This window comes from Capra hircus, chromosome 10 (genome assembly GCF_001704415.2).
Source record: "Capra hircus breed San Clemente chromosome 10, ASM170441v1, whole genome shotgun sequence".
Lineage (NCBI taxonomy): Eukaryota > Metazoa > Chordata > Mammalia > Artiodactyla > Bovidae > Capra > Capra hircus.
The window spans coordinates 54,975,790-54,999,736 of record NC_030817.1 but is presented as its reverse complement, the minus strand read 5'-3'; the positions used below and the strand labels follow the sequence as shown (position 1 = coordinate 54,999,736).

Here is a 23,947-nt window from a genome sequence, read left to right as displayed (position 1 = left end):
TATCCTTTGAGGAGTCATTAGAAGTTATTAACCTCATAAATGTCTTTCATACTCTATATTTATGATTCAGAATAATAATGCCCTTATTTAAATTTACTGTATCACATCCAGATTATTTCTAAAGGAGGGAATGTTGTAGATGAGGAAACTTTAATTGACAAAGAACCAACAGGATTCTGAACAAACCAGACAATATCATTTAATGCAGAGCTCAGAAAGAATGTGAAATACAAGGAGAGATGCTGAGTACTCTGGAGCCACACTAAGGTAGTCAAATAGGGGAAGAAGAGGCAAAATGTTGTTTTAGGAAACATTAAAAAGAAAATGAGAGAAATGAGTTTCAGATTATATCTTGGAGACATGGGAAAATCTATTAAATATTGATTCTTCTTTTTAATAATTTTTATGTCCACTTAGTGTTTTGAAGCAATGAAAACAAATTCTTTTGAGTAAAAAGTGAGGTTTTTAAAAAAAATTTCACTTTGGGATTTCCCTGATGGTCCAGTGGTTAAGACTCCATGCTACCTATGCAGGGGGTTGGGTTTGATCCCTGGTCAGGGAGCTAGATATCCTGCATGCTGCAACTAAGACCCGGTAGAGCCAAATAAATTAAAAAACAATCAGTTTGCTTTTAGAAAATCATATATTCTTTAAAGCAGTTTGTGTTCTATTTTAGCTTTTTGGAGTTATTGTTTTTAAAAATATATTTTTTCCTATGAGTTATGTATTCTTTTTTTAATGATAAGATCATAATTGTGGTAGAAGATCAGTGACTGAGTCACTCTTAATTGCATTTTTTATATTTAAATCTCATGCATATCACATTTGAAATAATTTCTTGACATATGGGTAACACATGGTGATTCTGGAGTTTCATGCGCTAACATATTTTATATAATCATAATAAACAGTCATTGAAGAGTCAGAAAAGCCATGTATATGTGAAATATTAGAATGACCATTTCTGGTAGATTATATGCTCTATGATAATTAGGCTTGGGGAGTGGAGTAATTAGGTTACCTTGATCCCCAAAATATATTAAGTGTAATTTATTCTGCATATAGTCCCTATTTAAGGATTGTGGGTTGTAAGTCTTCCTTTCCTCTTTCTTCCTTCCAAGCAGTATAAAACAGTGGTGCAAACCTAGTTACGAGCCTTTTGCATTCATCATATGGAGACTACTGGTACAGCTGGCCTGGGAAAGTAATTTTCTTTCTAAAATATTTCTAGGTGGCTTTTTCATCTTTAAATTTGTTGCTGCATACACAAGCTCTTCTCTCTTCTATTAACTACCTGACAACCATTATTCCATCAGATGGCCAAAACATGAGTGATACCAAGGACATACAGGTTTCTACTGAAAAACAGCAAAAAAATTCAGCTCTGCAGAAGGGTATGAAAAATACGGTTTGTTTCTAGTTAGAAAGGGTTGTAGAATTGTAGAGCCAAATGGGGACTCTTAGAGACCATCTAGTTAGTCATTTACATGCCATTTCCCCTCCTTTTATTCTTTTCTTCAAATTAAGTCGTACGTGGGTGCCTGATATGTTAGATAAATGTGATTAATACTGTTTTTTTTTAAATGTCTGTTTTTGTTCTGATTTTGTTGTTGATGGGCGATGCCTTTATGAAGGTACTAAGGGAAGAAGACCTGCATTGATTTTGAGCTCGTCCTCCTCTCTTAGTGGCTCCTGAATGGGCTCCATCGAAGTTTAATTAATCATATCTAACATTTTGCAGATGAGGAAATCAAAACCCACAGACGTGAGGGCCAGGATGCAAGGATATCATTGAATTGGAAAAGAGCCCGGCTTTTGAATCAGAAAGAACTCAGTTCAGATCCTGACTCTGCTACTTAAACTATGGGACCATAGGCACATTATTTAGCTTCCTTGAGTTTCAGTGTCCTTAAATTTATTTAAATGCTTTCTTGCTTTTACATTATAAAAGTAACACCTCACTATTGGAAATGCAAACTACAGAATATATAAAGCAAAAAAGTGTTTGAGATCTTTAAGAACTTGAGAATTCTGTAATTATTTTAAGCAGAACACTTAATATAGGGAAAAAACCTTCATAGAATATGTAGTCCTAGAATCCCATTGTGATAGAATTGCTTTGTTTATTTGCAGTGGTTGTATCCTCTAAAGACAGTGACATTATTCACTTCAGGCTGTTTGCCAAATTGAATGCTTTCTGTGTTGTTGTTTGCAATGAGAAGAACAATATTGCTGAAATCAAGATTCAAGGTAAAAGTTCTCATGATCTTAAAAATCACTGAAAAGATAAGGTTTCTTTTGCAATGCTAAAGCATATATACAAATGGAAGCCTCCGAGCTTTGAAAACTGGCTTATTTTATGACATGATTGGACTGCATACTTTCTTTTTAACTCTTCAAGAGCTGAACCACATATACTGGTGATTTGGACCTTTTTGAGAGTTGTCTCTGGAGAAGGAAATGGCCACCCTCTCCAGGAGTCTAGCCTGGAGAATCTCATGAACAGAGGAGCCCGGTGCACTGCAGTCCATGGGGTCACAAAGAGTCAGACACGACTGAGTAACTGAGCACGCACACACAAGTGTCTCAGAAGTGAAAGGAATACTGTTGTCATTGTAGGGATGCTCTTGATGAGCTGAGCTAAGTGTCAACCCAGAATTCAGTCTAAGGTCTGTGAATATGCTTTAGCTTGGTACAAATACAAAGCAACCTTATGAAGAACAAATCCTAAGAGCCCATTATGTTCTTCTAGGGAAAAGCTGCTAAAATGAGTCTAGTTTTTTTCTCTGACTCTGTCTTTACAACCTCACTGTGATCTGGTAAAGGTAAAGAATATGTATAATACAATTCTTGTAGAAATTAAAACCCAGAAAACTAGGCTTTTTCTGTGTTCTTTCTGAACTGGCAGTACATCTACTAATCTGAAGTTGATTCATGTAACTTTTATAGTCTCCATGTAAATGACTGGATATAAGGTATAAAGAATTTACTAAAATACTAAGATAATCTATTTGCACTAGATGTAGTTTCTTCATAAGGGTGAAAGTTCAAATAATTTTTTTAAATGAATTTATATGCTTCATTGTTTATAAAACCAAAAATATCTAATATTGCATGTATCAATGGGGAGTTCAGACATTGCTAAATTTATAAAAATATCACCTACAAAATAAAGTTATGCAATAGAAGAAAAATCTTAAGATCTTATTATGGTATCTATAGAAATTAAAATAATATGCTTCTTTTCAGGACTTGATTCTTCCCTTTCTCTTCAGTCAAGAAAGCAGTCACTATTTGCCAGACTGGAAAATATTATTGTCACAGACGTTGATCCTAAGACAGTTCATAAGAAAGTAGGTGACAGTAAATCATTAACATTTTTTGGTGAATGAGAGGTTTTATTTTAATATATATTTTATTTCTTTAAATGCTAATGAAATATATTTTGATAGAAACATGTTTCTATAATGATTATAAACACTTTTCAGTAGGGATTTTATTTTGTCATTGTCATTGTTCATCTACATTTCTGCTTTTCAGGCTGTGTCAATAATGGGAAATGAAGTCTTTCATTTTAACTTGGATTTGTATCCAGATGCTACTGAGGGGGATTCCTATACTGACATGTCCAAGGTGGATGGTGTGGTATCACTCAATGTTGGCTGTATTCAGATTGTCTATCTCCATAAATTCCTCATGTCACTTCTGGTAAAATCACCATTTATATATAGATTTTTTTGACTTAGAAGTACTTAAGCAAGTCTGATAGTTATGATTGCAGTCTTAAAACTTTGAATTTTGGATGTGCATTGATTTGATTATTGATGTTATTTATGGATTAATGTAGAGGTCAAAACCTCTCTTTAACAGTTGAAATCATTTAATGATTTTTGTCTAGCATTGCCTACAATGGAATTGTTTTTGCTGGAACACAGTGAATCTAAATTCTCAGGTGTAAAAACTATTATAATTTTTTTTCTCTGTTTCTCAGCCATATAACTCTATTTATAATTAGCCATTGTCAGGTAGCTCATGCATATGGATGGATAGTCAGTAATTCTTTCCTAACTTTAGAAAAATAGAACTCAACTGAAAGTTACTTATTGGGAAAACATTAGCACATAAATAAAAAGAAGATGGTGTTAGAAACGATGTGCTTATCCTCCTGTTTGAATTTCTCCTTTTACTTTGTGTCTCCAGAACTTCCTGAACAATTTCCAGACAGCGAAAGAGGCTCTGAGTACAGCTACTGCTCAGGCTGCAGAAAAGGCTGCCACAAGTGTGAAAGATTTTGCCCAGAGGAGCTTTCGTGTTTCCATCAATATTGATTTGAAAGCACCAGTTATAGTCATCCCACAGTCTTCCATTTCCACCAATGCAGTAGTGGTTGATCTTGGGTTAATCAGAGTTCAGAATCAGTTCAGTCTGGTATCTGGTGAAAACTACTCAGACCCTCCAGTGATTGATAGAATGGATGTGCAACTAACAGAACTGAAGCTTTCTAGGTAAATGCTCTTTCAATAATTATGTATTCAAGTGTTATTTAATATTGTCTATGAAGTTTTATGACTGTTGAAATTCACACTCAACATACTTCTGTTGCACAGAACAGTATCTTAAATCAGTTATTTTAAAATATTTATTAATTTTTTTGGCTGTGTTGGGTCTTAGTTGCATCATGCGGGTTCTTTGTTGCGTTATGCGGGCTTTTCTTTGGAGTGCGTAAGCTCTCTGATTACGGTGCATGGGCTTAGTTGCTCCAAGGCATGTGGGATCCTAGTTCCCTGACCAGGGATTGACCCATGTCCCATTGCATGGGTTCATGCAGTGAATCTGCATTCTTTTTTTTTTAATATAAATTTATTTATTTTAATTGGAGGTTAATTACAATATTGTATTGGTTTTGCCATACATCAACATGAATCTGCCACAGGTATACACATGTTCCCCATCTTGAACCCCTCTCCCTCCTCCCTCCCCATGCCATCCCTCTGGGTCATCCCAGCGCACCAGCTCCAAGCATCCAGTATCCTGCATCGAACCTGGACTGGTGATTCGTTTCATATATGATATTATACATGTTTCAATGCCATTCTCCCAAATCATCCCACCCTCTCCCTCTCCCTCAGAGTCCAAAAGACTGTTCTATACATCTGTGTCTCTTTTGCTGTCTCACATATAGGGTTATCGTTACCATCTTTCTAAATTCCATATATATGTGTTAGTATACTGTATTGGTGTTTTTCTTTCTGGCTTACTTCACTCTGTATAATTGGCTCCAGTTTCATCCACCTCATTAGAACTGATTCAAATGTATTCTTTTTAATGGCTGAGTAATGCTCTGTTGTGAATATGTACCACAGCTTTCTTATCCATTCATCTGCTGATGGACATCTAGGTTGCTTCCATGTCCTGGCTATTACAAACAGTGCTGCGATGAACATTGGGGTACATGTGTCTCTTTCAATTCTGGTTTCCTCAGTGTGTATGCCCAGCAGTGGGATTGCTGGGTCATAAGGCAGTTCTATTTCCAGTTTTTTAAGGAATCTCCACACTGTTCTCCATAGTGGCTGAACTAGTTTGCATTCCTACCAACAATGTAAGAGGGTTCCCTTTTCTCTATACCCTCTCCAGCATTTATTGCTTGTAGACTTTTGGATCACAGCCATTCTGACTGGCGTGAAATGGTACCTCATTATGGTTTTGGTTTGCATTTCTCTGATAGTGAGTGATGTTGAGCATCTTTTCATGTGTTTGTTAGCCATCTGTATGTCTTCTTTGGAGAAATGTCTATTTAGTTCTTTGGCCCATTTTTTGATTGGGTCGTTTATTTTTCTGGAATTGAGCTGCAGGAGTTGCCTGTATATTTTTGAGATTAGTTGTTTGTCAGTTGCTTCATTTGCTATTATTTTCTCCCATTCAGAAGGCTGTCTTTTCACCTTGCTTATAGTTTCCTTTGTTGTGCAGAAGCTTTTAAGTTTAATTCTTAACCACTGGACCACGAGGGGAGTCCTTTAAATCAACTTTTTATTTTGAAAAATCTCAAGCTTGCAGACAAATTTCAAAAATAGTCTTGTGAGTTCACATATAATCCTTCACCTGGATTCACCAGTTGTTTGCCTTTGCTTTAATTCTGTATATATACTTAATATTTTAAATTAAAATTTTATTTTTATTGAGATATAATTGACAAATTATATTAGTTTCAGATATGCAGCATAGCAATTTGATATTTGTATGTATTACAAAATGGTCACCACAGTACGTCTAGTTAACATTTTTCAACACACATATTCCAGAAATTTTTTGTTGTTATTATGAGAACTTTCAAGATCTACTCTTAGCGACTTTCAAATATATGATATAGTAATATTAACTATAGTCACCATCCTATACATTATGTCCCCAAGGTTTATTTCATAACTGGAAATTAAAACATTTTTTGCTAAACTATTTGAGAATAGATATCTTATCCTTTGCCCCTATATGCTTTAGCATGTGTCTCCTACGAGCAAGGACTTGAATCCTCTTACATAATCACCACAGTTACCAAATTCTGGAAATTTAACATTGGTATAATATATTATCCAATATGGGTTCAATAGGGCTTCCCTGCTGTCTTAGCAGTAAAGGATCCACCTCCATGCAGGAGTTGCAGGTTTAATCCCTGGGTCAGGAAGATCCTCCGGAGGAGGGCATGACAGCCGACTCCAGTATTCTTGCCTGGGAAATCTCATGGGCAGAACACATGGCACATGTAATCAATATTCAGATTTTACCAGTTGGTCTAAGGATTTCCCCTTTAGTCCATGGTAACATGTGGCATTAAATTGTATTTTGTACTAGTGAGGGGGATTTCTGTACTGATAGACATTTATTCTGTTATAGTTCTTTAGCCTTCTTTGTTTTTCATGATGATGACAGTTTTGAAGAGTATAGTCTAGTTGTTTCATGGGACGAGTCTCAGTTTTGTCTGAGTGATTCCTCATGATTTAATTGAGCTTATACATTTTTGGCAGGAATGCTGTGTAAGTTATGATGTATCTCTTGGGCTTACACCAGCGGACATTTGAAAGTGTGTCAATTCATTTTAAAATCATTTTCTACCCCATCCAAGGATGTTTAATGATCTTGAGTAAAAAAGGAATGATTATAAGGCATGTCAAGAAAAGAATCCTGGTGAAGAGCTTTATAAACTTAGAGCTTGCTTTTTAAATGCCATTTTTTCCTCTAATCTTTGTATCAGCATATGTATGAGTCCTTGAATTATCCTATAGATAATTCCTCCATATTGTCAATGATATCAGTTTCTTTTTAAAAATTATTGTCATCTATCTTCTGTTTAAAGAAAAAAGTTTTTTAAAGGCTGATTGTATATCATATACAGTTGAGCCTTGAACAACATGGGTTTGAACTGCATGATTCTGCTTATAAGCAGATTTTTTTCCAGTGGCAAATAATGCAGTATTAACAGTCCATGGTTGTTCGGAGCCATAGCTGTGGAGGGACTGCATATACAGAGGAACCAAAATATGGAGGGCAAAGAATGTTACATGATTGCGTGGAGGGTTGTCACCACTAGCACCCCCCACCCCCCGCCCCGTGGTGTTCAAAGGTCAGCTGTATTTTAATCTGTTCGTGCTGGTGCATTGTAGATTAAATTAACTATAAATCAAGTTTGGGCTTCCCTGGTGGCTCAGAGGTTAAAGCGTCTGCCTGCAATGCAGGAGACCTGGGTTTGATCCCTGGGTTTGGAAGATCTCTTGGAGAAGGAAATGGCAACCCACTCCAGTATTCTTGCCTGGAGAATCCCATGGACAGAGGAGCCTGGTGGGTTTAGAAAACACTAAAACAGCATTGTGTTTCAAATCAGCATTTAGAGCAACAACTTTGGACTTTCTGTTTTTTTTCAATGATATATTGCATTTACCCCTATGTTTATGCATATATATCAATTATATTTCCCATAAGGACAGTGATCCAGCCAGGAATCTCCCATCCTGATATTCAGCTGTTGCACCCAATTAACTTGGAGTTTTTTGTAAATCGGAATCTAGCTGCATCTTGGTACCACAAGGTGCCTGTTGTGGAAATTAAAGGACATCTTGAGTCAATGAATGTGAGTATATGAGTGGAAAAGACCTTGTTATTGAAAGTTGAGACTCTGAAGACTTTCTCATTATAAATCCAAATGAAATGTGGACATTTTTTTTTTTTAACTGATGTAAGAAAAATTTCAGTGTGATATTGTCCAACAGTATTTTCAGTGTTTTTAGTACAATTTAATCTTTAGTTAAGTGTTCTTTAGCTTTTAAATTTGTTATGTACACATTAGCAGAGATCTACTTGTAAATTATTAGTATCAGTATATTATAATTCTATTTCTTCTCTATTATATATATAACCTTTTATTTTAGGGATATCTAAGTACCCATAAGATAGTTATAGCATTGAATGAACCCTATATTTTATAGATGGCCTTTCTATTACATTGAAATTGTTATTGTTTAAAAAATAGCACTTCATAGTAGCACTTATGTTCCAAAATTAATTTCTTTAAAAAAAAGGTGATCTGATTTCTTTAATCATTATTAACTTTCACTAAGAATCATATTAAGTAGATGAAACTAATACTGACTCATAAATCCTGCTGTTTTTCTCAGACACTGTCTTCACTTTGAAAATGAGATTTTAACATGAAATAAGTAGTGAAATACTTGAGTGTATAGTGATTATATAATTCTTTAGTCAGCATTAAGATTATTCGGTCCTTAGTGTTTTGTTACTAAGGATTTATTTTCTGTATTAGAATTGTTTCATTAAAAATGAAATTATCTTTTCTTGGAACATTGTATTTCACAGGTTAATCTAAATCAAGAAGATCTTAATCTTTTATTTAAAATACTAGCAGAAAATCTTGGTGAGGCTCCTGAAGATTTGAATAAAGTAAAACCAAGAATACAGGAGACAGGTAAGAGGCTGACAATAGGTGGTATAATATAAGTTACTTACAATTTATTAGGGGAGATAGACAATAAAAATGAAGTAAATGAATACATATTTACAACTGTGATTTGTATTACCAAGAAAATAAATAAGATACTGTTGAATAAAATGACAGTTTGCTTTTAAGTTAAGCAAACTCTCAGTTATTTCTAAGTTGCATGAGATAGGAGGAGGCCAGAAAGAAGGGTTTCAGATCAGTGGTGAATTCCTGGAAAAAGTTTTGAATTTGCACATATAGGAAAGAAAAAAATGTAAGTTGACTATGTAGCTGTGTATGCTAGGTAGTATACTCGATCTGACTTTAAAATAAGATTCAGTAGTAATATACCTGGGGCTTCCCTGGAGGCTCAGTGGTAAAGAATCCACCTGACAATGCAGGAGACGTAGGTTTGATCCCTGGGTTGGGAAGATCCCCTGGAGAAGGAAATGGCAACCCAATCAAGTATTCATGTCTGGAAAATCCCATGGACAGAGGACCCTCATAGGCTGTAGTCCATGGGGTCTCAAAGAGATAACTGGGCATGCACGCACTAGTAATATAGGTGTAAAAACTGAGGTGGTTGGTAAATTACCACTAAACAAAGATACCGAAAAAATTGTACTGCAATATAAATGCAAGAGAATTTAAATTATTAGATACAGTGGCCCTTTCACTTGAGGCAAAGTAACTACCAGACCGATTTTCTAAGCTGTTTATGTATGTATATACACGTAGCCTAAAGGAGGGCATGGTAACCCACTCCAATATTCATGCTTGGAGAATCCTGTGGACAGAGGAGCCTGACAGGCTACAGTTCATGGGGGTGCAAAGAGGACACAACTGACATGACTTAGCAGCATATACACATACATAGTGTATCTTGGTGTTCATTCCATATCTGTATATATTCTATGTATAGATCTAACTCATTCTTTTTAATGGATGCTTGGTATTAAATTCTGTTGAAGTATCATAATTTATAAAGTCCCTATTAATGGACATGTCAGGTTTATTTCAGTCTTTCACTTAAATTATGTTGCATTAATTATTCTAGTGCATACACTTTTAGAAGTACATGTTTATCTGTTGGGAACATACCAGGACTAATGGATAAAAGAGTATTTCAGTTCAGTTCAGTTCAGTCGCTCAGTCGTGTCTGACTCTTTATGACCCCATGAGTCACAGCACACCAGGCCTCCCTGTCCATCACCAACTTCCGGAGTTTACTCAAACTCATATCCATTGAGTCGGTGATGCCATCCAGCCATCTCATCCTCTGTTGTCCCCTTCTCCTCCTGCCCTCAATCCCTCCCAGCATCAGAGTCTTTTCCAATGAGTCAACTCTTCGCATGAGGTGGCCAAAATATTGGAGTTTCAGCTTCAGCATCAGTCCTTCCATTGAACACTCAGGACTGATTTCCTTCAGAATGGACTGGTTGCATCTCCTTGCAGTCCAAGGGACTCTCAAGGGTCTTCTCCAACACAGTTCAAAAAGCATCAATTCTTCAACGCTCAACTTTCTTCACTGTCCAACTTTCACATCCATACCATAGCCGTGACTAGATGGACCTTTTTTGGCAAAGTAATGTCTCTGTTTTTTAATATGCTGTCTAGGTTGGTCATAACTTTCCTTCCAAGGAGTAGGCATCTTGTAATTTCATGGCTGCAATCACCATCTACAGTGATTTTGGAGCTCCCCAAAATAAAGCCTGACAGTGTTTCCCCATTTATTTCCTATGAAGTGATGGGACCAGATGCCATAATCTTATTTTTCTGAATGTTGAGCTTTAAGCCAACTCTTTCACTCTCCTCTTTCACTTTCATCAAGAGGCTTTTCAGTTCCTCTTCACTTTCTGCCATAAGGGTGGTGTCATCTGCATATCTGAGGTTATTGATTTAGTTTTTGTTAAAATAATAATTTAATTAGTACATGTAATTTAATTTCACTTATTGTTTTGACAGTTGAACCTCATAGAACTTATACGCAAAATGAGTATGAGTGCTTTGTACTCCCATCAGGTTGTTTTTCTGTGCCTTCTCTAACACAGCATATTATCAGATTTAAAAAATTTTTGCCAGTTTGCTGACTGAAAAATGGTATACCACTGTATTTTTTTTTCTATTTTAAAGAGTTTTTTTTTTTTTTTACCTAAAACTAATACAGTATTTTAAAATTCTAATTGGAGGATAGTTACTTTACAATATTGTGATGGTTATTGCCGTATATCAACATGAATTGGCCGTAGGGATACATGTGTCCCCTCCCTCGTGCACCCTTCCCACCTTCCTTCCCACCCTGTCCCCTCCAGGTTGTCACAGAGCACCAACTTTGGGTTTGGGTTCAATAATTTAAGTCAGTTGTATCTCAGAAACAATAATAACAACAACAACAAACACACACAATGAAGAAACTACAGGGGGTATCTTTTTTTTTTTACAGTATGTTAATACATATAGTAAAATGTACAATTCAGTGAGCTCATTTATATGTGGCTACACTGGTACAATCACCATGAATAAGATATAAAACATTTCCAGCACTGAACCCTAAAGCCCTCCCTATGCTCTTTCCTGGTCAGTACCAAACTCCCACCCTCCCCTAAGATCTACCCAGAATTTACTGCCATTCTAGTTTGTAATACCATGGATAGAGTGGTTTTCCCTCTTTTTGAATTTCATATAAGTGGAATCATACAAAAATTACTCTTTCTCTTTTGGCTTCTTTCATTCAGTAGTTTGTTTGTGGGATTCATCTGTCGGAATATCTAGCACTAGTTTGTTCCTTTTATTCCTGTTTCCAGGTTTTGACTATCGTGAGTAAAGTTGCTATGAAAGTTATCTCACAATCTTTTGGTACAGTTATATTCCTGTTTTTGTTTTGAACATACAACTAAGGATAGAATCACTGGCTTATACATTAGCTTACATTTAGCTTCAGGAACTTGTGCCAGGTTATCCTGATCAGTTTTCCAAGTGGTTAAATCAGTTTACTTTGCTACCAGCTGGGTATGAGAGTTGCAGCTTTTTCACATTCTCACTAGGAAGGCTATTGTCAGTCTTTGGTTTTTATTTATTCCTTGGTAACTAATGAAATTGAGGATCTTTTCATATGCTTATTGGTTATTTGGATATTCTCTTTTTCGACATGATCATTCAAGTCTTCTCAGCCTTTTGACTAAGATCAAGTGTAGTATGGGGGCTTCCTAGGTGCTCAGTGGTGAAGAATCCACCTGCCATTGCAGGAGACGAAAGAGATGCAGGTTCGATCCCTGGGTCGGGATGATCCTCTGGAGAAGGAAATGGCAAACCCGCTCCAGAATTGTTGCCTGGAAAATTCTATGGACAGGGGAGCCTGGCAGGCTACTGTCCATGGGGTTGCAAAGAGTCAAATACGACTGAGCGACTATGCACATTCAAGTCTATTGACCATTTTTATTGGGTGTGGTCTTTTTTCCTCATTGGTGCATGGGAATTATTTATTCAGTCTGGATAGGAGCCCTTTGCTGGTTACGTTTGCTATATGTATACATGTTAGTATATGTGTAGAAATGTCTTCTCTCTATCTGTGGTTTACATTTTCACTCTTAATGGGCCTTCTGTTTAATAGAATTAGTTACTTTTAATGAACTCTAATACATGTTTTTTAAATGATGAGGGCTTTTAATTTTATATTTAAGAAATCTTTGCCTATTTTAGAAATTGTTTTCTAAAAGCAAAATATTTGCTAGAATTATTTCCCCTGGATCACATTATGCCTGAAACAGTGCTAAAATAAGGTGATAGTTAAGAAACCTTGCCCTGTGTATTGCTTTCTCAAAGGTAGTAATTAACAGCAGTGGTTTTCCATATGGAAAACACTAAGCAGGGTGCTGAGTCTGTTGGGACCTCAGTTTGCTCATCTGGGAAGTGAGAACAATAAAGTTTTTACCTCAGAGTATTGTTATGAGAGTTAACTGTGCTAGCCCACGCACATCTGTTAGCACAGCATCCTACACAGAGGTAAGTACTTAGCAAGTGATAGCTGTTACTAGTGTTGTGTGTTACAGTTTGGAAAGCAAATTTTGTTGTGTTTCAGGGTATGAATTTCAGGACAACAAGCCCATAGGTGTTACTTTTTGTTCTTGGTATGGCATAAGAAGCTTCAGCTTTCCCCTGCTTTTTTTCTTGTGAAACCTTCATTCTTGTTATTCTCCTCACGATTTAACCATATCAAACTCCATTCTGTTTGCAAAACCTGTCCCGATGTGTTCTTTCTCTGTGATTATCTGCTACCTCTTGCTTTATTCTTAGAATGTCTCCTCTGTTTGAGGAGATCCTCCAGTTCTGCTTGAGTGATAACTCTCCTATGAAGACTTTCTTGATTTCATGGCAGTGTCTTGCCTAGTTACGTGGTTTCTATCCACTTACATAGATTCTGTCAACATTTGTCTATTTAATGTGTCTATTTAATAAGCAGTTGAAGCCTGCTTATTTTGTTTGTACTATATATGTGTGTGTATATATGTATCTTCTACTAAACTGAGCTCTCTAAGGGCTGGGGCTGTATAATTGTGATTTGTAGATTGTGAATGCTTGCACCAAGTCTGGAGTACTTGTCTAAGTCCTCATTGAGTATTCATGTAGGAAATCTGTGAATAGAGGTAAATGAATTTCTTTTAAACATCTTTAGGTGAAATTAAAGAGCCACTTGAAATCTCTACATTAAAACAAGATGTGCATATTTCTCAAGATACTTCAACAGCTGGAGTGGAAGAAATAAAATCTGTAGACATCATTAATATGCTGTTGAATTTTGAAATTAAAGAGGTGTGTAATTTTCATCTTTTTTAATAAAATGAGGTGAATAAATAATGGATATTTGGAATTAACTGTACTAAAAATATCTTACATAGGCTATTTGTAATTTGTATGTAGATGTAATGTTTATGAATTTGAGCATTTGTTAAAGATGAGTTATATTTGGAGGATATAATATTTCGCAGACAAAATGGTAGTATGCCCTCTAACACATTTTTCAAATGAATTTAGGACAGATGGAATGTGGCTTGCTTTGGGTTTTGTATAGGAAAGACAGGAAAAGGACTGAGAAAATTCTTTGCAAATTTTAGTAACCATTAATACAATAGAATAAAATGTGTATAAATTTAAAAGATGTTATCTTATTTTTAGTCTGCTGTCCATCTGCAGATTCTTAAGGAAAGAGTAAATGAATTTTCCTCTTCTGTATTCACACATGTATCAAATACTCATTGCATGTGCTGAGTGCTAAGGAAACAGAGGTAAAAGGCATAGACTCAACTCAAACAAGAAAACTATTAACATTTTTGTAATATTCCCATTAAATTACATTCCCAATAATTACATTTTTGTAATTCCCACTAAAAATGTACCTAGGGAGCTTGTGGCAGTGATAGTGTTACAGGATGGGGGACCCTATCCAGGGTTCCAGAGTGGGCTCCTGTCTAACACTCAGTAATATATTGTCTGAGGAGATGTATCCTGACAACACAAGAGACTCTTATTGGGAAGGGGTGCCTGGACCAAGAGCCGTAGAGTAAGGGAACTAGGAGACGCGTTCCGTCACATGGTTGCCAGTCTCTGGTTTATGGTAGTGGGGTTAGTTTCCAGGCTATCTCTGGTCAGTCATCTTGCCCACCAGGTACGTTTGATGACTCAGTCTTCCTGATGGTAGGCGCGTGACTCGGCCAGTGTCGACAGCAGTGTGAGGGCTTCTGGGAGGTTGGCTGGACGTATTGGCTCCTCCCTCCTCCTTTTGGCCCTGCCTGAGTTCTTCTGGGCTTGTTCGCTGGCGTCTCCTTCCTCCTCTTATCTGCTTTTATCCTGAATTCTCTCCATTAGTTTTCGAGGGAAGCTCTGTTTTCTTTATTGGACATTCTGTTGTGAGACAGTTCAGGCAAGCGGTTATCATCATGATCGGCCAAGGCAGGTGGTTTCCATCCTTGGTGCCCTCATAGTGGGAAGAGGGCATCTAAGCAGTCTAAGAGGATCAGAAAGTTTGCTGGAGGAAGTGAGATTTGGGTTGCGTTTTTAAAGAGTAATAATATGGAGTCTGAGAAACAGGATTCAGGAAGGGGACTGGGACAGGGTAGAGACAGGAACCAGACATAAACATGTTTATATGTGGGAAAGCGTCACACATAGAGGGACTTGGAAGAAAAAAATTTCCTCTAAAAATCCCTTCATCATTAAATAGTTGTGTAGAGGTTATATTCTGTCTCTTGAGTTAAGCATAATAAATTTTTAAACAAATGAATGCTACTTTAAAAATCTGAAATATATGCTTTGAAACAAACTTACTTAATGTTAAACCTCTGCTGTTTTTCTTGTGATATTAAGAGTTATTGAAGATTTTTAAGCTTTGATAATTGAAACATTGATAGATGAATCATTCTGTTTGCAAATGGGCTTCATTAACATATGTACATAGAAAAACCCATAAATCCTTTTTAATATCATTTGTGATACATGTAATTACAGTTGTCTTTGTGAGGACAGTGATTAGGGTGGGAGGAAGCAATTTGCTGATAATAGGTATCATCTGGAGAGATTTTTGCTTGTTGCCATCCAGAGAGAGGGGGCTACTGGCAGCCAGTGGGTAGAGGCCGGTGATGCCACTGGACAGCCTATAGTGCTTGGGACTGCCCCTCCCTGGAAAGGATGATCCAACCCCAGATGTCATTGGTGCCAAGGTTGAGAAACCTTGCCTTAGGAGTAGTTTAAAAATTGACTGTATATCTCAGACTTTGAGATTTAGTCTGACACCATCCATCAGACTAGGACTTCTGGGAATTAGGCAGAACCACTTTTTTTTTTTTCATAGCTGTCTTGAAATCCACTAGAATATGTTGGCTATGCTTTAAAAGTCTGAACAGGAAAGTGTACCTCCAAAGTAAATAACCCTAGGCAATTTCCAGATAAAAATAGAACTGCACATCTTTACATTGGGTGAATTATTTATTATATCACTCTGGATGGTTATTAAATTGTTAACATATCTTCATTGTATATTAGTGAAATAGTTTGTGGTAATACTTGTGTCTTTTTCTAGGTTGTGATTACTTTGATGGAAAAAGCAGAAAAGAAAGGAAGGCCTTTACATGAACTAAATGTCCTGCAGCTTGGACTGGAAGCTAGAGTTAAAGCCTATGACCTAACTGCTGAAGCTTATCTAAAAAAGATTAGCATGCGATGCTTTGAGTTCACTGGTAAGTATGAAGTATAGTCTGTAAATTGTACATGTAGTAGGCCGAGGTCCCTACCTTTTTATAAACTTTAAGCATATCTATTAGTGTCACTGTAATTATTTAATTAGTTTAAATTTATTACATTTAATAGAAAGTAATTTGATATTTAAAAATTAAAAGTTCATTATCTGTGTAGTGATTGATCATAAAGTAAGTCTATATCTAAGTATTTAGCACAAAGTAGAATATGTCTAAAAGAAGAATGAGGCGTATGTCTTCAGTGTCTATACAAAACACTTCAGAACTTGTAAAAGGCAACATTATATTATAACTGTTCTCTGTGAACTGACATATTAGGAGATCACAATCCAAGTACAATACCCAGGTATAGAGCCCAGGGACCCTTTTTGAAAGGTGAGTTAGTTTACTAGAAAGTAAATTTTTTGTTTGATTTTTAAATTTATTTTTAAATTGCCGCAGTGTTTTTTGTGTTTAATAATACTAATATATACTTGTAAAAAATAACAGGCAATACAGACATATATAGAGGAAAAAGTTTGCATTCTTTTGTAGTCTCTTCAACCTTTCAAATTCACTTTCTAAATTGCATCAAAGTAACTTTTAAAGTTAATACGGGTATTTAAAGTTTAGAAAGATGGCAATGATGACCCTGTATGCAAGACAGCAAAAAAGACACAGATGTGTATAGCGGACTTTTGGACTCAGAGGGAGAGGGAGAGGGTGGGATGATTTGGGAGAATGGCATTGAAGCATGTATACTATGTAAGAATCGAATCACCAGTCTATGTCCGATGCAGGATACAGCATGCTTGGGGCTGGTGCATGGGGATGACCCAGAGAGATGTTGTGGGGAGGAAGGTGGGAGGGGGGTTCATGTTTGGGATCGCATGTACACCCGTGGTGGATTCATGTCAATGTATGGCAAAACCAATACAGTATTATAAAGTAAAATAAAGTAAAAATAAAAAAAAATAAAAATAAAAAAATAAAGTTCATTGGAATTCTATGGGGTCACTTAAAGTAAAGTACACTTGTATTGAGAATAATCCCTAGTTTAAGTATTTTATAGCTTTGTCCTTTAATATATTCTCATTTGTTGAAATAAGTAATACCAGTAGTACCAAATATTATATCATTTGTAATTGGCTAGGGCTGGTTTTTTGTCTTTGTGGAGTATCTCGGATTTTACTTCAAAGCCAGTTTTACTGAGATATGATACATATAGTAAAAGTCACATTTTTAGCATACAACTCTTGAATTCTTTAAAAATTTATTTTCATTATTATTATGTTTTTGTCTGCACTGGGTCTACATTGCTTTGCTTGTGCTTTCTCTAGTTGGGGTGAGCTGGGGCTCCTCTTTGTTCTGGTGCACGGACTTCTTGTTGTGAGGGCTTCTCTTGTTGCAGAGCACAGCCTCTAGGTTCAAGGGCTTCAGTAATTGCAGCCCGCAGACTCAGTAGTTGTGGAATGCAGGCTCTTGGGCACACAGGCTTCAGTAGTTGCAGCATATAGGCTCAGTAGTTTTAGCTCAAGTGCCCTAGGGCGCACAGGCTTTAGTTGCTCCACAGCATTGTGAAATCTTCCTGGACCAGGGACGGAACCTGTGTCCTCTACACTGGCAGGTGGATTCTTATCCACTGCACCACCCAACTCTTGGGGTTTGAGAAATGTATATCTTGTGTATCTGGCTGATCTGTTTTTAATATATTTGAAATATCTAAAAGACTTAATGATCTCTCTTTCTCTTCTAGACTCTAAAGGAGGACCTCTTCACATTATTGACTCTTCCAATGTAACAGATGAACCCCTTCTGAAAATGTTATTGACAAAGGTACCTAGTTTCATTTCTAAAATTGTTTAATATTTGAATGTATGAAGTTATATAGTTCCCCCATATTTAATGTCTCGGTTTTTTCCCCTAAAATTTTTTATTCTAAAACTGGTTGATTATAGTGCATTATGCAAGCATCTGACAGTCCTAGATCATTGCAGTAACCTTCAGAGTTAATCGTATGTTTTTGAATAAGTGGAAGTACACAAAGTTCCATTGTGATTTGAAACAAAATATAATCCAGATGAACTAACATTTTCCCTACCTTTAGCATTTCTTCCTAGTTTGGGATTTTGCTTCTACAGAACGTGACAATTACTTATGTGGTCATGTTTTGGGCATATTCTTCTTTGCTTTTAAAAATATGTTTATAGTGTTTTCATAGCATGCTTTGAAAAGTAAAGACTATATGTATATATATTTTGCAATGTGTGAATTTTTATTGTTTCCAACCTGGTGATTTAATCCTCTATTATTTGTAGGCAGACATTGATGGACCAGAATTTAAAACTACTCATGACAATACCAAACAAACACTTGAGGTATGTCTTTTCTAACTCACTATAAGGCTAGGGTATCTGTTGATGATTAAATGTAACTTCAAAGCCATCTTTAGCTGTGAGATTGTGAGTTCTAAAATTAGAGGAAGAGTGGTAATAATAATAAAAGATCTAATCTTATAGATGGAAGAAATGAATATAGAGCTGAGATAAAATTATTACAAAAGTTTATTTGATTTCCTAAAAGATTATTTGTTTCCCAGGTACAAATTAATGATTCCTTGTTGAGGACAAAATAATACATTTTTAAGGGAATTGACGTCCTATTAATGGAAGCATTAAGTGCTTGAATTGTTAACTGACTTTAGGATTAGAAAAAAAATTAAGGGTCAGGCAGAAAGTATGGCTCAGTGCAGAAATTCCTTGGAACCATCTGTAAGGGGACTGAGCTAAGGCTGATAATACTTCTTAAATCTTTACTTAAAAGTTATCAAGTTCTGTTGAGGTTAGAAGTATGGTCATGTGTGGAAGTTGGCAGTGTTAGTTTATTGTCTGGTAAAGGATTAACAAGGTAATAGTGAATTCTTTCTCAAGTAAAAAAGGTCCTTGGTTGAACTATTCTTGGGCTACTTGCATATGTTGAAGTTTGACATAAAAATGTTTCCATATCTGAAATTTGCCTCTCTAATTGTTCATTATCTTAGGTTTCATTTTCATCTTTAGACTTAGTTCTTCATCTGGAAGCTTTACTGTCCTTCATGGATTTTTTGTCCTCTGCTGTTCCATCCTCTGAACCTTCTAAGAAGGACTCGGAGCTGAAACCACTTATGGGGGAGTCCAGAAGTATCATTGCCAAAACTGGTATTAACTTTTGAGTCATGGTCTCATACTTTCTACCTGAACTTTAATAATCATATGTAATAACTGAACTGAACTGAATAACTTGTATTTTTAAGCTAAGATGATCATTTAGCACCTTAATGTTTCCTGTGCTTTAACAGATTATGTTGGTTTCAAAAGAAAGCAGATTTTACTCTTATGGTATTGATATAAGTTTAGTGAGAGATTTTAAATAAGTGTTTAATATTAATCATGTATTCATATTTGATTTCACTGCCTTGCTTTTTCATAAAATAAAGTATATACTTTGCTTTGATGTGCCCATAGCCTTCACTCTAGTGAAAGTGAGAAAGGAAATTAAAGTATGATCACAGTCATGCATAGTAACAAAGGCCCGTTTCAGTCAGTTAAAACTACCTGGTACTCAACAGGTTTAAGCTTCGCAAGACACAAAAGGAACAATCTCATGGAAGAGACAGACTCACTTTGGTTTCAAACCAAAACTGTATTTAAGTCACATAGAGATACGGGCACACGCCAGGACTTGTGCCTTGAAATGTTAGATGTAGTGTAGCCTGAGTGAATGTGTGCCTATTTTTAAGTCAAATGTTATTTTAATTATTTTTCTTTCATATCATACAATGTGAGTATCTAACATCTGGTCACTTAATTTTCAGACCATTATCTGTTTGCGTTATATCTATATTACTGGCATCTTTAAAGTATAAAGCTGTTAGTAATACTAGGTCTGATACAGGGACTATTTAAGCTCACAGTAAACTATAAAAAAATCCTAATCCAAAGAAACAATATTCTAGTTATGCTGTATAGCTGTTTTTTTTATGGTTTGATTATGCTACTTTAAATTTTAAGGGAGGAAAAAAACAAACTCTTTTATCATCTTGGTGATTAAGGACTGATGTCCCCATACTTTTACAGTTTTATAAGAAACATTGTTTACTTCAGTCAAGACACGTCTCTAAGAAATTATATTTATCAATCAGGACTTGAACTAAAATAGATTAAGGGAATCCATTTGATTGTGTTTCTTAGACATGTGTACACAGACACAAATACATGTTATAAAGTAACTTTTTGTTCCTTAACTTTAGCTCTTTATGTTCATTTCTTACAGACTTTATCTTAGGATTCTTCATGGAGAAACAGAATACAGTCTAGAGAAACTGGCTGTGTAGTTAATAACATGTATTGTATGTGTAATAGTTAATAATACATATTTTTACTAATTTACCATTTCAGTTTTTCATGAAATATTTTTCTTTGATCTAATATATGATGTGAAAAGAAGTTCCAAATCAAAATTTATCTCCGTTGGAATCCTAGAATTCTATTATAGGGATTTTTCTTTGTTTCCTAGGAGAAAAGTTATAGTAAAGTTTTCCATCTAACAGAGTTGTACTTAACCAGGTGCTAATAAAGGTTGCCTTTATTTTTAATTTGGACAGAAAAATGCTAGTTTTTGTCTGATTGGCATTTGAAAATTGATTTAAAAATAATATTAATTATGTATAATATTAATGGAGACCTTTTTGGTTCTTCATAGTTCATATTGTACTTTTAGTGAATTTGAGATTATTTTATGTGCTATATCATCTTTACATTTTGCTGATCACAAGGATTTTTTTACTTTTCAGTATCCAGCAATTCTTCTCAAGACGATGTGTTTGATTTAAAGGTCACCGCTAAATTAAATGCATTTAATGTTTTTGTCTGTGATCAGAAGTGTAACATTGCAGATATTAGAATACATGGTAAGTAGTTATTCCTTGGTATAGGTATTTTTGTTTCTTTACATAGACCTTCAGGAAGAATGAGCTTGTTGCATGGTAGATTTCTCATGGCTTGTCTTTTTCTTTTTTCCCCAAGATTTCAGTAACAGTAAAATTATATTTTTCCCCTCATCTGATTGGCTATTCCACATTCTTTGCATTTCCATTTAAATTTTACCATTAGCTTTCCAACTTCACAATTGTGAGAGCTGGACCATGAAGGAAGCTGAGTGCCGAAGAATTGATGCTTTCGAATTGTGGTGTTGAAGAAGACTCTTGGTTCCTTGGATTGCAAGGAGATCAAACCGGTCCATTCTAAAGGAAATCAACCCTGAATATTCATTGGAAGGACCGATGCTGAAGCTAAAGGTCCAATATTTTGACCACCTGATGCAAAGAGCCAACTCTTGGAAAAGACCCTGATGCTGGGAAAGATTGAAGGCAAAAAGAATAGGAGACAGCAGAGGATGAGATGGTTAGATAGCATCACTGACTCAATGGACATGAATTTGAACAAACTCCAGGAGATAGTGTAGGACAGATGAGTCTGGTGTGCAATGGTCTGTGGCGTTACAAAGAGTTGAAAATGACTTAGCGACTTCAAGGACAGCAGCCAATTGCAACAAAAAGCTTTGTAGTATTTTTTTTTCTTAGTCTTGTAGTATTTTTATTGGAATTGCATTGCATCTGTAGACCAATTTAGGGAGAATTGATATCTTAATGATATTGAGTTTTCTCATTTATTAACATGATATGACTTTCCATTTATTTATTTTCTAAATGGTAAACTTCACTATGTATTTATTGTTTAGTTGCTAAGTTGCGTCTGACTCTTTAGAGACCTCATGGACTGTAGCCTGCCAGGCTTCTCTGTCCATGGGATTACCCAGGCAAGAATACTAGAGTGGGTTGCCATTTCTTTCTCTAGGGGATCTTCCCGAACCACGGATCAGACCCATGTTTCCTGCATACATATCCTGCATTGCAGGCAGATTCTTTCCTGCTGAACCACCAGGGAAGCCCTATTTATTTATTTTAAAAATATTTTATTGGAGTATAGTTGCTTTACAATGTTGTGTTAGTTTCTGCTGTACAAAAAAGTGAATCAGTAGGCTTCCCTGGTGACTCAGTGGTAAAGAATTAGCCTGCTAGTGCAAGAGACAGGGGTTCAACCCCTGTTCCAGGAAGATACCACAGGCTGTGGAGCAACTAAGCCATGCACCACAACTATTGAGCCTGTACTCTGGAGCCCGGGAACCACAACTACTGAGCCCTTGCACCAGAACTACTGAAGCCTGTGCACTCCAGAGCCCGTGCTGTGCAACAAGAGAAGCCACTACAATGAGAAAGAAGCTCTAGCATTGCAAAGAAGAGTAGCCCCTGGTCAGCGCAACTAGAAAAGAGCCTGAATGCAGCAGTGAAGACCCAGCACAGTCATTGAAAAAAAAAAAGTGAATGAGCTGGAAAAAGTGAGTGTGTTAGTTGCTTAGTTACATCAGACTCTTTGCCACCCCCTGGACTGTAGCCTGCCAGGCTCCTGTGTCCATGGGATTTCCCAGGCAAGAATACTGGAGTGGGTTGCCATTTCCTTCTCCAGAGGAAGTTTCCAACTCAGGGATTGAACCTGGGTCTCTTGCATTGGCAAGCAGATTCTTTGCGATCTGAGCCATATGTATACATATATCCCCTCCCTCTTGAACCTCCCGTCACCACCATCCCACCCCTTTAGATCATCATGAGTCATCTTTGGGTTTATTTATATTGAAGACTCCTGTAAACTTTTCAGAGATATGCTTTGAAATGTTAGAAGTAAATTTGTTATGATTCATGACTGATATAAGACGTTTCTTATATTTAAAAATTTTTTTCAGAGTAAGTCTAAGATTTAGCCTCATGTTCTGTTTGCATTTTCAGAATAATATGATTTTAAACTTAGTATCTCACTGAGTAAGGAAAATGTCATTGTCCTATTGCCCTTGCCTTTTGTGTGTATATAACATCAGTAAAAGAGGTTTCTAAAAGAAATTTTATAAACTTTACTCATCATCAGCCTGATAGAAAGATGAGTTCAGATTATACCATGGATTCAGGAACAGCCTGTCAAGGTTCTAATTTTGGCTCTAAAACTTACTGGTTGACCTTGAGCAAGTTATTTTATGTTTCCATGCCTGAGTTTCCTCTTCTATAAAATGGACATTGTTATAATTATTCATGGGATTGTTGTGAGGATTAAGTTTGCATATATGCATATATAAAGAAAGATGCCTGTCATGTACATAATAAGCAGTTAACAGGGATTAAAAAATCAGTTCCATTCAGCAAATACTACTAAGGATCTGTTTATTAGCATAATAATGATCTAGGTTCATTATTGGGGCTGAGCTGTAGCCATTCTCCAATTCATTCTGAGAAGTGTTTTTAAAAATCATACCTTTAGAAATCATGAAAATGACAAGCATTTTTTGGAGAGAAATTGTGTTTAAGATAAAGTTTGTTGTAGAAAGAATAGTATTTATTCATCAAATTATATTTATTCTTAGTTTTCAGATTAATAGTTTTCATTATATAATGTTTATAAAATGACTGTTCAACATATGTTAGGTGTTGTCCTAAATGACTGATTTTGTTCATGCTAATGCCCAGGACTGAGAAGGCAATGGCACCCCACTCTAGTACTCTTGCCTGGAAAATCCCATGGACGGAGGAGCCTGGTAGGCTGCAGTCCATGGGGTTGTGAAGAGTCAGACATGACTGAGCGACTTCACTTTCACT

General features: G+C 36.0%; 1 protein-coding gene across 1 annotated transcript in view; it reads left to right on the top strand.

The window, feature by feature from the left end:
• VPS13C (vacuolar protein sorting 13 homolog C) overlaps positions 1 to 23,947 on the top strand; it is a 181,405-nt gene that overhangs the window by 82,043 nt on the left and 75,415 nt on the right. The window contains 13 exon segments of the mRNA XM_018054289.1: positions 1,232 to 1,394; positions 2,134 to 2,250; positions 3,250 to 3,353; positions 3,541 to 3,708; positions 4,201 to 4,505; positions 7,972 to 8,119; positions 8,863 to 8,971; positions 13,656 to 13,792; positions 16,056 to 16,212; positions 17,966 to 18,045; positions 18,528 to 18,587; positions 19,250 to 19,406; positions 21,041 to 21,157. Coding sequence (XP_017909778.1) covers positions 1,232 to 1,394; positions 2,134 to 2,250; positions 3,250 to 3,353; positions 3,541 to 3,708; positions 4,201 to 4,505; positions 7,972 to 8,119; positions 8,863 to 8,971; positions 13,656 to 13,792; positions 16,056 to 16,212; positions 17,966 to 18,045; positions 18,528 to 18,587; positions 19,250 to 19,406; positions 21,041 to 21,157 — 1,822 coding nt within the window.